At 32.2% G+C, this 12,233-nt stretch overlaps 1 protein-coding gene across 1 annotated transcript in view; it reads left to right on the forward strand.

Annotated features, from left to right (window-relative positions):
- The window catches only part of LOC127719725 (uncharacterized), a 264,736-nt gene that overhangs the window by 194,836 nt on the left and 57,667 nt on the right, over positions 1-12,233 (forward strand). The window contains exons 75-78 of the mRNA XM_052225963.1: positions 3,260-3,393; positions 4,803-5,075; positions 7,821-8,111; positions 8,315-8,463. Of these exons, the coding sequence (XP_052081923.1) occupies positions 3,260-3,393; positions 4,803-5,075; positions 7,821-8,111; positions 8,315-8,463 (847 nt within the window). The remainder of the gene's footprint in view (positions 1-3,259; positions 3,394-4,802; positions 5,076-7,820; positions 8,112-8,314; positions 8,464-12,233) is intronic.

The following is a 12,233-nucleotide window of genomic DNA, read 5'->3' on the forward strand; positions in this document are numbered from 1 at the left end:
GGCCATACAATGACATGAAGTTGCTTAGATCTGCTTCATCTGGACTGCTTGATATTTGTCTCATTGACAGTCATAGGGATTGAGGAACACTTGTACATTGACAAAGCAACTTCGTAGTTTGAATGTTTTGCAAAACTTTGTGAAAGAGGCAACAAGTTCTGCCTAATTATATTTGTAAACTTTTGATTTGTACCATGTTTAAATGAATTGGTGTCAAAAACTATTTCAAAAGTTTAATCACTATTACTTTTTCGTTGAGATCTTTCATGATGAATGATTATACTTTCAAAACCGTGTTTAAGTGTTAATCATTAAATATTTTAAACGAAACTACTGTGTTATGTGTCTGCATTGTACAGTGTATGTTATTTCAATAATTAGGACCGCGAGGTCGCCCTGTAGTGATCAGTATGTTCGTCAGTCCGTAATAAATTGTGTCGGCTCTATATCTAGAGAACCGTTATAATTTCATACTTTACACTTGAAATGTATATTAACAAACCCCAGAGGATGTGTCATAATGTTTGTACAACTTTCTAGGTCAAAGATCAAGGTAAAAAACTGGTTTCAGTTGACAACTCAATGTCCTACATATGGTAAAGATTGACTCCGCTCTATATCTTGAGAACCGTTACGATTTCAAAGTTCATACTTGACATGTATTTCAACCAACACTAAAGGGTGTGTCATAATGTATGTTTAACTGACTAGGTCAAAGGTCCGTCCGTCCGTCCATCCCATTTTCTTAGTTAAAACATATTTATTTATTGTGGATTAGGAAACAAGTTATTAAAACTTATATTAATTCCTTTCCTCGTTGCTAGTGCGAGTGCTGCCTTTTAGCTGCATTTAGCCTACTCTTTTTCGAAATCAACAAGGGTTTCTTCTACGTGCAAGAGATATTGCTATCTCTTCACACGGGTCAGATATTTATTGTCCCCTTCCGACTGACTATCATCGTTTATCAAGACCATCCTTGCAAATGGTGTCAAGGGAGAGCCGAAAATTCAGTCCCTGAAATTTTCTCCCCAGTACGGGGATTAAACCTGTCCAATGCGCTAACCACTACACCATGGCTCTCCTAAAAAGAACTATGTCTTTGTTTACCTCGTTATTAACTATGCAAACAAACAAAACAAGAAGAAATGTGTCAAATATAGTAATATATCAAATGCTGTTATAAATATAAAAATACTAATGTAATTAAGTACCTATCTATCCATTTACCAATTGTGTTTCGGTTGACTTCAATTACGGAGATGCCATATTTCTGTAACAACTTAGTTCTTTCTCTTTGTACATAATGCAAGGAAATATATGGTAAATAGATCATGAAACAAATTACTAGTATCTACAGTAAGTGGAGTATATGTTATGATGAATAACCAAATGTCACATTTAATGCCAAAACAATATATAGAGATATTTAACAACAGAATTAGATAAAAAATTATCCCATGAAGATAAAGAAATGAACACAATATTTGACATATACAGTTGGGTGTAGACCAAGCATTATATAAAGTGAACGCAAGTTAAGTGCACATAATTCGTTATGCCTCGTTCACACGTACATTTAATTCGAAATGAATTCGAATCGAATGCGAATCGAATGCGTTAATCGCGTTCACACCTTTTTTTCAATTCAAATCAAATTCAATTGGATAATTCGCATTATCCAATTTGGATTAGGAATGCGTTTTCGTTAATACGAATCAGTTAATTCGCATTAATTCGAATTAAACAGTGGTATGGACACTTTCTTAATTGTGATTCGAATTAAATTATAAATTATTAATTGATAATACGAATTTATGGTTAACGTCGTTAGGACAGTAAAGCGAATTTGACGCGCATTGCAATTCGTATTAGAATTTACGTTAAGACGTAAAACGCTTCGAATGAGAATTAAACTAATTCGAATCACGTCTGAACGCAGCATTAGTAAACTTTAATTTTCGCGATTACTAGTAAACGCACGTTTACTATTATTACATTAACGTAGTCAAAATGTTAATTTCTAATGTCTACCCGAGTAAACACACACAATTAGAAGATGTGCCATTTTTCGCGTTATCGCAGAGATAAACGCGAAAGTAAACGGCCGTTTATATGTTTATGTCTACTGAAATTTCGGAGTTAATTCGGCGTTTACATGAAGTGCACGCGAATAAACGCCGCGTTAACTTCCCCCTTCCCCCTTGTCTTCATGTAATGCTTGGTCTGCACACAACTGTTTATGCTTTTGTCAATTCTAAATAATCAAGTGAAGCTTTTTTGAATACCAGTGCATAAATACACAAATAGTACAAGGTGAACATTAAAGGCAGCATGCACTGGTTTTCAATATACAACTTCTTGATGGGATGTTCTTTGGGAATCAATCGCAAGGTGGTTTAAGTAGTCAAACTACTGTATCACTAGCCAGTTGCCACTGAGGTTGTGAGTTCGAATCCCATACTTGGCAGGTGCACTCAACTCCAATCTTAATTGTCTAGGATTGTCAGTTTTTTACCGAAAGTCGGTGGTTCTCTTCTGGCACTCTGGCTTCCTCCATCAAAATTTACTGATTGCCACGAAATAGCACAATAGTGTTGAGAGTGGTGTTAAAACAAACACCAATCAATCAATCAATTGATAGGAGGAGATGAATTATACCCTAGTTTTTGTGCAAACAAAGGCCGAAGGTCTGAAAGCTAAATGCGAAAAGTGATCACTTATTAAAAAGGCACGTATATTTGCAATGGAACTGATGTAATTAAAACCACCTTATAAGAACACCTGATAAACACGATATGCGGCTGATTAAGAAATGGTAATAACTCTGTTCCTTTTCAATAGTTAAAAAAAAAACAAAAAATCCTTGGAATTTTCTAAAATAATAAATACTTAGTGCAATAGAAATAAAACTGTATTTACACATAATTTATATAACATGTTTAAGTTCCTATTTGTATTTTCATGATGACATTCTAATTTTAAAGTCTTAAACTTTTGAAAATATTCTGTAACAAAAAACTGTATTTTATTTATAGTCAGTTACAGTCTGTTGACGATACTTATAGAGCATCATGGAATATGTCAGGTGACCTTTGTCCAGTTACAAGTTATATGTATAATAATCTGTAATATCGTATATTTTTATAGTCAGTTCCAGTCTGGTGACAACACTTACAGAGCATCATGGGATATATCAGGTGACCATGTCCAGTTACAAGCTATAAGTATAATAATCTGTGATATATATATATTTTTACAGTCAGTTCCAGTCTGTTGACGATACTTACAGAGCATCTTGGGATATGTCCGGTGACCCATGTCCAGTTACAAGCTACAAATGGAAGATCTTAAGACTTGATGGTCTTGTTATTCAAGACTGGCTGAAAATGAACTGTGAGTTGTTTTTAAATGGTTGTAAAAAAAGAATTATATGATATGTACGGTCAGAATACCTATGAGCAGTGTTCTTACCAGCAAGGGCATTATAGCACCCTGAGTCAGTATATATGCGATACTTTTCTGTGGTAGACTTAAAAGCTTTATTCCTCTTCACAGTATTTATTAGCAAACATATTTTGCAAGTTACTGTTAGAATTCATCCCTTGATAGTATACACAGTTGCTGCGTCATAAAAATAGTGCCTTATAAATCTAATGAATAAATTCCTATTTTATATGAAGTTTGTTCAAAAATAATTTCATTTACTTATAACTTAATATTTCTTAAAAAGATACTTAGAAAAAGATTCTTTTATAAACCAATAAAAGAAATAAGGAGAAAAAAATCATAAAAAGCTCCCCAAAACATTGAGTATGGCTTGTTCATAAATCCTAAATAGGAGTAAAACCACTATTGATTTTACAAAAGAGTCTTTGCTAAATTGGAATTTTTTAAAAATTGGGCAAAATTTATTTTTGTTTTAAATAAATAGATACTTGACATGACTAAAGTTTTATCCTGTCTAGTACTACAATGAAGAAGTGAAATAACTTTATTGCATACAAGATTATATACCATCACTGGAAGTAAACTAATCAAATGTTCATCCCTATTTCCCTGTTTACAAGCTCTAGTACCCTTGTCACCTGAAAACACCTTACATTTCCTGAGCGGTGTAAGAAAAATATTTCTCATCACTAATGAAATATCTGTTCTTAGCAAATGATTGGTCGAAATTTAATTATCTTGATTTTTTTCTGAATTTCCTATTGTGACGTAATGAAATAAGGCGACCATGCCTGATGACGTCACATTTCAAGAACACAACTTTCTGCCAATGTTTGAAAAGGAAGGATAAAAATCTTGACAGAAGTAGATTCCACCACTATAACTCATGTACTACGACATTTCTCCACTCTCAACAATTAACTTTTATTTTTTTAAAAAGCTCAGTAAGCCTCGTGCTTTAAATATTATAATTTTACTGTCTCGAGTGGAGAGATATCGTAAAACACTTGTTATATAGTTATGGAATCTATATACCCACTGAGTATTGACATTTATGTTATATACTTCTCAGATTATGTATTATTGAATGATTTAATATTTGTTTTGGAATCACATTTTTTTGTCAATGTCTAATAAGGAATGGAGTATACTTTGTATTAAAAAAAAGAGTGGTATGCATGTACTTCAAACGACATTGTGCGAAAGTTCTTGTTTTTTCTCTCAGAAATTGATATTGAGAAGGGCATATCTTGTATGTAATGATTATTCACTTTTTAACTTTTTTATATTAATTCCAATTGATGTGAATTGAAGTTATATTACATATTTTAGTAATTAAACTTGCTAATTTTTAGTGAAAACTGATGGCATGACTGATGGATTAAGATTAGAAAATGGAAAAATGTACTACTCTTTAGTAAAGGTGACCAATAAACTGAACTACACCTACATTCTAAGATCAGATGGTGTTGCTATTGAGAAAAATCCACTATTACCTGGAAAGGTGTTTGATGGAGATATTAGAGGCTATGACCTTAAATTCTTACCATCAAATACTATAATCTATGCAAACTGGGATGGATTTGGTTTACCTTCAAATGCCATGAAACAAGTGGATGTGTTGTCAGGTATAAGTATAATTGATGTATTTTGTGGAATGATAAACATTGTTTATTATGCCCCCGCCCTAGATAATAGGGACATTAATTTTTATCCTTGACCGTCCTTCCGTCAGTCTTTCCTTCAGTCCATCCAATTTTTTGTATCTGCAATCAAAGTTAAGTCATTCATATTTTATGAAACTAATACACAATGCTCAAAACAAAAACTCTCAGAGTTCAAGTTTTGGCAGTGATTCATTAGCTGTTCTAGATCTATGCCCCTTATTAACTCGGAACTAAACCAAACCGTCAATTAATGTATTCAATAAAATGCAATGATTTTATGTTGCTGTTAATACAGTGTAACAAAACCACATACATTAAAGATAAGAAAAACTTACTTTCTTACAAAAGTTGACTGGTTGAATCCACATTTAGATTTCCAAATCATTGCTGCAAGTATGTTTGATTTTACAAGACAAGTATCTTAAATAATAAATATTCAAGTCACAGCTTTCAGCTTATTATACAGTATGGGTTTTGCTCATTATTGAAGGCTGTATATTACCTGTAATTGTTCAAACATTAATTTTTTTCCTGATTGTTATATCATCAGTTTGATTTGACAATTTTTACGGGATTTATTAAACTTTAATCATTTTATACGACCATACAATTTTTGCGTTTCTATAATGCTATGGTGATGTCTGCGTCGTCGTCCGAAGACATTTTGGTTAACAGACAAAAATTTGAGTAAAAGTATTTCTATCTTTAAGTATTTTTAGTACAAGGTTTGTTAACACAATAGGAAGCTTGGGATTGAATTTTGAGGTCATTGTCTTTGCTGTTTAGTAATAAAGGGAAAAAAAGGTACAAAAACAAGCATTTTTCTTGTCGTCCGAAGACATTTTAGTTCACAGACAATAACTTGAGTATGAGTGTATGGATCTCTATGAAATTTTATTACAATTTTCCATACCACAATAGGAAGGTCGAGATTGATATTGGTGGTTATTGTTGTAGGTGTTTAGTAATTAGGGGCAAACAAAGGGACGAAAGACAAGAACTTTTCTTGTTTCAGGACAGTTATTTGTGTATATGTGTATGGATTTCTATGAAATTTTACCATAATGTTCCATACCTCAAAAGGAAGGTAGGGATTGATATTTTGGGTAATGTTCAAAAACGTTTAGGAATTAAGGGCCAAAAAGGGGACTAAAAACTGGGATGATTTGGTTTCTAGACAATAACTTGAGTATTAAAGTCCGTGGATTGCTTGTTAATTGTTCCACAATGTGTAAGCCATTAAAGGAGGTTTAAGATAAAGGAACCACGACAATACTTTTGTGATACTATGTATAAATTGCTTATTTCTTCACCTATTTCAATAGGGTTTTCTTCAAAGTCTTGAATTGGTGGGGTGCTTTAATATGCTGAATCTAACCCTGAATTAAGAATTTAGATTTTGGGCCCTATTTTTTAATTGGTCTATACTAAACATTAATGTCCTTGAGTGTCCAAAATTAATTTTGCTACATTTGATATAAAATTTATTTATTGGTGTTCCTTGATATGCTGAATCTAACTGTGTATTTGGATTACTTATTTTGGGACCTGTTTTGAACTTGTTCCACATTAAGGTCCAAAGGTTCAAAAATTAAACTTTTGATTTAAAACTAAATCCTTTGGGTTCCTTGATAGTCTGCATCTAAGCGTTTATTTAGATTTTTATACGCCCGTTGACTCGACGTTTTATGGTATACCGTTGTTCGTCTGTCCGTTGTCCACTTGTCGTATAATAACTCAAAAACGCTTTAAATTGCATTGGTGAATTGTTTATATCTATTAACGTGAGCTCCCTTTTTCAAAATACGGGATCTGCTCCTGAAAAATATACCATTTTTGAAGCCCCTCTCGGAGGTATCCAAGTCAAATGTACAGACATACCATTGATAACCACATTTAGAGCAGTAATCACTAAATTGACAAATAATTTCTGCTTGCTGTTCATTTCTTTAGAGAATCAAGTGTGTCAAAATCAGGTCTAACTAATTAATTGTGTGGACTTTAAGAATTATATTTCTCATTTTCATCCTACAAATCAAACACGTTAGCCTCTTGTTTTATATTATATTTAATTTTTCAGAAAATATTGTTTTCGTTTTGATTTTGCTTTTGCAAATATCATTTTATTTCGTTCCATTTGTATTCCGTTTCATACTTGTAACAGGTATCCTCTTTTTAGTCCTCTCTCCTTTCCTATATTTTGTGAAAAATTAAAACAATCAAACTTTTAAAAATCAAAATGATCAAAACTGTACGTTCAGTTAAATATTATTACAGTTTACTAAAATATCTTAAATATTAAATTTTTAAACGAAGTTTAAAATTGTATAATTTTAATTTTTTGATGAAATTTTTGAAGATTTCAGTAAAAATAAAAAAATAGGAATTTTTATATTTTAAAAATTTGATAAAAAATAAATTGAAAACTTTTTAAAATTTTGAATTGATAAGTGTTACACGGACCGCGGGGGCATCATCTGTGTCCCTTGGACACATTTTCCTTTTATTTTTATGATAGTATAGTCAAACATGTTTGTTATAATGATGATGAAGTTAAGTGATGAAATATTCTATGAAAAAGAAATAGAATGCATTAAACTATTTATATTGGAAAACTTCATTGGTCATATTGATAAAAATAAAAAAGGACAAATAATCTGGCCATTACTTCTATGGCATGATTTTGATTTACTGAATATTTTGTAGGAAACCCTGGATTGCAAGTTGACCAATCACAGTTGGAGGCACAAAATCCTACCCAGGACGTAGTATTCTATGAGGTTGCCGTGGGAACAGACAGAAGATTCCCCAAGACCAGGGATGATGTTGTTCCTTTTACAAATGTAGGACTAAACAAAACAGTCATTTTCTATGATCTTGAGTTAACCCCATTAACTGGTAACTACTACTTTACAGTTAAGGCATACAGTGCCTCATACTCTATAGCAACAGTCACCTCAAATGGTTTCAAGGTCGGATTTGATGAAGGAGTCACAGGTAAGAGTAATGTCTGGATGATCTTGATTACAAAATTCTATGATAACACAAAAGTAGAAAATAGTTATGAAATTAATACAATGTGACCATAATGATTTAAACATGTTTGTATTGTTGTCAAATAAAGTATAAACATCATAATTTGATTTAAACTATTATAAATGATTTCATTATTTATGTAACCTTAATTATTTGCATTACAGCTGGAATTATTTTGATGCAGAAATACATTGCTACAGACACCTATTTAGATATTCAGTTTGAAGGATTTAGTTCCAAGTTAGATATCTTGATGTATTACGTGGCTTTGTCAAACAACTCTGATGCCAATAATACTAACTGTAAAGCATATGTAAGTAATTCGTTAGAACATCTTAAAAGGGGATTAAAGACATCCGTATATATAGACAACAATACAAAACCGAGGAAACACACTATAAGAGTAAAACAACAGAAACACTGAAATGCAACAAAACGCCAACATACATAAAAACGGACTATTTGATAACAACTGCCATATATCGCTAAAATGAGAACAATACGTGACAGGAATACAATACAAACAAAAACAAGTACACTCAGCACTGAAAAATGCAAAAATAGATAATATAATGGTACATTACAACATGTAAGCAGTAGAATAACAACACACATCTCCCATTAACCACAGCACAGGACACCACAAACAGAGATGTATTTTTGTGGCATTGATTTAATCTTGAAATTCATACAATTATTTGGAACGAGTTCATAAATTTGCAATTATTTTCACAAAACTAGTCCAAATGATTATCTTGAAAATGACGGTCTTGAAAGGCTATTCTAACTTAATGCTGTGACGACGTCCTAATTATTGATAAAATTAACTCGACTAATATTTACTGATAAATAAGACAAACGTAAAATGCATCGAAAACACAGAACTCAAAACACAGAACTCAAACCTAAGACATAACACAATATTCAACCAAACTTACAAAAGTAACAAAAAATTAAGAGCAAATCTGAGAAAAGGTAAAAATGTTCATCAGGTCAATTTCTATCTTCCCTTACATTTTCAGACGCATCAGACATCCCTTTATAGGGTTGGTGCCCCTGAATTGGTAATTTTAGGAAGATTCGGCAGTTTTTGGTTATTATCTTGAATATTAAAATAGATAGAGATAAACTGTACACAGCAAAGTAAGATCTACAAATAAGGCAACATGATCAAAATATTCTGTTGAGCCCATAAGGAGTTATTGTTCTTTATAGTGAATTTTTAACAATTTTTGTAAATATTTGTTATCTTTTACAAAAATCTTCTCCTCTGAAAATACTGACACAAATTTAACCAAACTTGGCCACACTCATCATATGGGTATCTTGTAAAAAAATGTGTCCGATTACAATGCTTACCAACCAACATGGTAGACATGGCCAAAAATAGAACATAGGGGTAAAATGCAAGTTTTGTCTATTATTTTTTGAACCGTTATGAATAGAGAAAATCTGAAAGAAGCAAAAATATTCAGAATAATGAGCTCTACCATTTCTCCATATATGTCTAAACCGTTAAACAAATTGTAAAGGAGTTATTTTAAAATGACAAATTTTACCATTTTTTTTCAGTTTAGCCTATTTTAATTAAACTATGATATTTAGAGAATAGAGATAAACATTTTCTTTTTCGTTATGCCTTATATGATTAAAATTATAATAGATAAATGAACACTTTAAATCACAAAAATTATCGGCAAATTTTGCCAACATAGTTGGTAGACTGTCACTCCTCATAGGAGTGATTGCCCTTAAATGAGGTTTTTTTTACTCTCTTTTGTGTTTTGAGCAAAAACTAAATAAGATAGAGAGAAACTAAACAGACAAAAAGATCAGTAATACAAGATAAAAAAAATCGAGATTTTTGTCATGAAATCTATTCTCGTCTTCAATGTTGGAGATGGTCCTTTGTTTGATATGCACAAAGACCAAGGTGAGCGATACAGGCTCTTTAGTCTATCTTTCCTCCTCATAACTCTATTGGAGCAGTTTCTGCTTAAGGAGCACACTCTTGTATATGAAGTTCGTATAGTATGAACATGCACGAGCATAACATATCAATTGAGATATGTAAACACAATACGACGGAACAGAGGGTATGTAACTGCTGAGAAATTGGCAAAATGATTACATCCTGTTTGTTATATATTGTCTTGTGTGAAGTCGTCCATCTGTGTTAATATTGAGTAAAAGATTAAGCAGTCCTGCTAGTATCAGGATCAGTAATATCCTTAATTTCAAGTTCAAGTTGAAATTTGGGTTATTCAATGATAGGACACCAACCAAAGGCTACCTATATCAACATACATTTTTAGGCTGTTAAGCTGCATTATGCTACCACCCTAGATTTGTGTTCTTTCCACTGAATGGTGAAAAAAGTGCTATTGTTATTATCTAGCAGGCTAATATGTTATTAATAACTAATTGGGCACTTTTTTCATACTTTCAATTCTTGAATACAAAAAATATGACCAGAAAAACCTTAAATGATCGTCGAACAACCCAAAAGTTTTGAAGTTGCACATAGGAAGTAGTGCTCAATAGAAATCCTTACGTAATTTATTTTCCCCTGTACTTTTGGCTAGGATGTCTAAGAACAATTGTATGAAATATTTAATCGCCGAAAATCTCTAAAGGCAAGTCGTTTACATTTCCAAAATGACAAAAGTCGTAGGAATATTGTTACGCGGCAATACGTTTTACAGTAGTCTAAGTTGGCCGCAATTTTAACTTAGAAGACGAAATTTACGTACCTTTTGAATTTGGAGGATTCTGATAGAAAGGTAATTATTGTTAATCATGATATTCTTTTTGTTTGAGATGAGTGTTAATAAATTGTGTATTCACATTTGAATTTCTTCCTTTTATATTATTCCGTTTTTCACATAAATGACCTTGTCAAGTGTTATTAAATGCACCAACAGGTGGTGTTTACACTTGTTATTTATGAATGAAATAATACCAGAAATCAAGAAGGTATCACTAATAAGGGACAAGAAGATTGAAGAGACAAAAAGCGACCAGTAGAAAAAAGTTAGCGACAGGAAGAATGAATTTGCGACAAGAGGGTAAATTTAGAGACGAGAAAGTTTATATACTATTAAAATAATAAATTTAAAGAAAAGTCAATTTATCACAGTTTTTGTTCTGTTTTGTAAAGTTTTAAATTCTGTTGCCTTTAGAAGCCCTACGTACTTCTTGACGCTTCTTGTCGCTTCTTGTCTCTAATTAGTGAGACCTTGTAAATATGTCAATTTTGCCGAGAATGACAGTAGAATGTGATATGGATATTAGACCTAGAAAGATCATGTGATCATAGTAAGTCACAGGAAAATGTAGAAAACCCATTCAAATATTACAGGTACGGATGTCTGAAAAATGTATAAAATCAGCGAAAATCAATTAAGAGCAAATGTGAATTGGGAAATATATGTAGAAGAATTCGATCTACATTATCTTGATCATGACATGAAGCCAGTGTCCGACTCTCAGGCACTTTGTTTATATCCATGGGAAGATTTAGGAGCTCATAATAAACGTTGATAGTGGATCTTCCCATGCATAAAAACAAGTGCCAGTGGTCGGACTTTGACATTTCAATGTTTATGACATTTTTTTAAACCAGACTTTTTTTTATTTCTGGGCCTAAAGACAATCTACATTTATGGCTAATTTTAAAGAAGCTATATCTTTCAATAAGTGTAAAGTCCAAGAATGTTTGACCAACCATTTATTTATTCCAATCTTGGTATAGATCTCAAGTAACATCATGGACTTGTAGGGGGCGGGTCATTTACATTTACTAAAGGCAGGTCAATCAGACCTCACCTTTAATTGCCGTAATAGTAAGGCATTATCTGATTTGTGTCATTGTACCGTAGAACTTAAATTGAACAAACTCAGTGTTCTCCACAGGGAAGCAAGTCAACTCACACTATTGCAAAGTCGTACCACACCAACCAACTGATACCACTAAAAGTCAACTCAAATCAACATTAACTACTAAATTTTGGTATTCACAATATAATTCTGTATGATAGACCTATCAGAGACCATGTGTCAACTTACAACAGAGGCAGACTA

This window comes from Mytilus californianus, unplaced genomic scaffold (genome assembly GCF_021869535.1).
Source record: "Mytilus californianus isolate M0D057914Y unplaced genomic scaffold, xbMytCali1.0.p SCAF_11, whole genome shotgun sequence".
In the NCBI taxonomy this organism is placed as follows: Eukaryota; Metazoa; Mollusca; class Bivalvia; order Mytilida; family Mytilidae; genus Mytilus; species Mytilus californianus.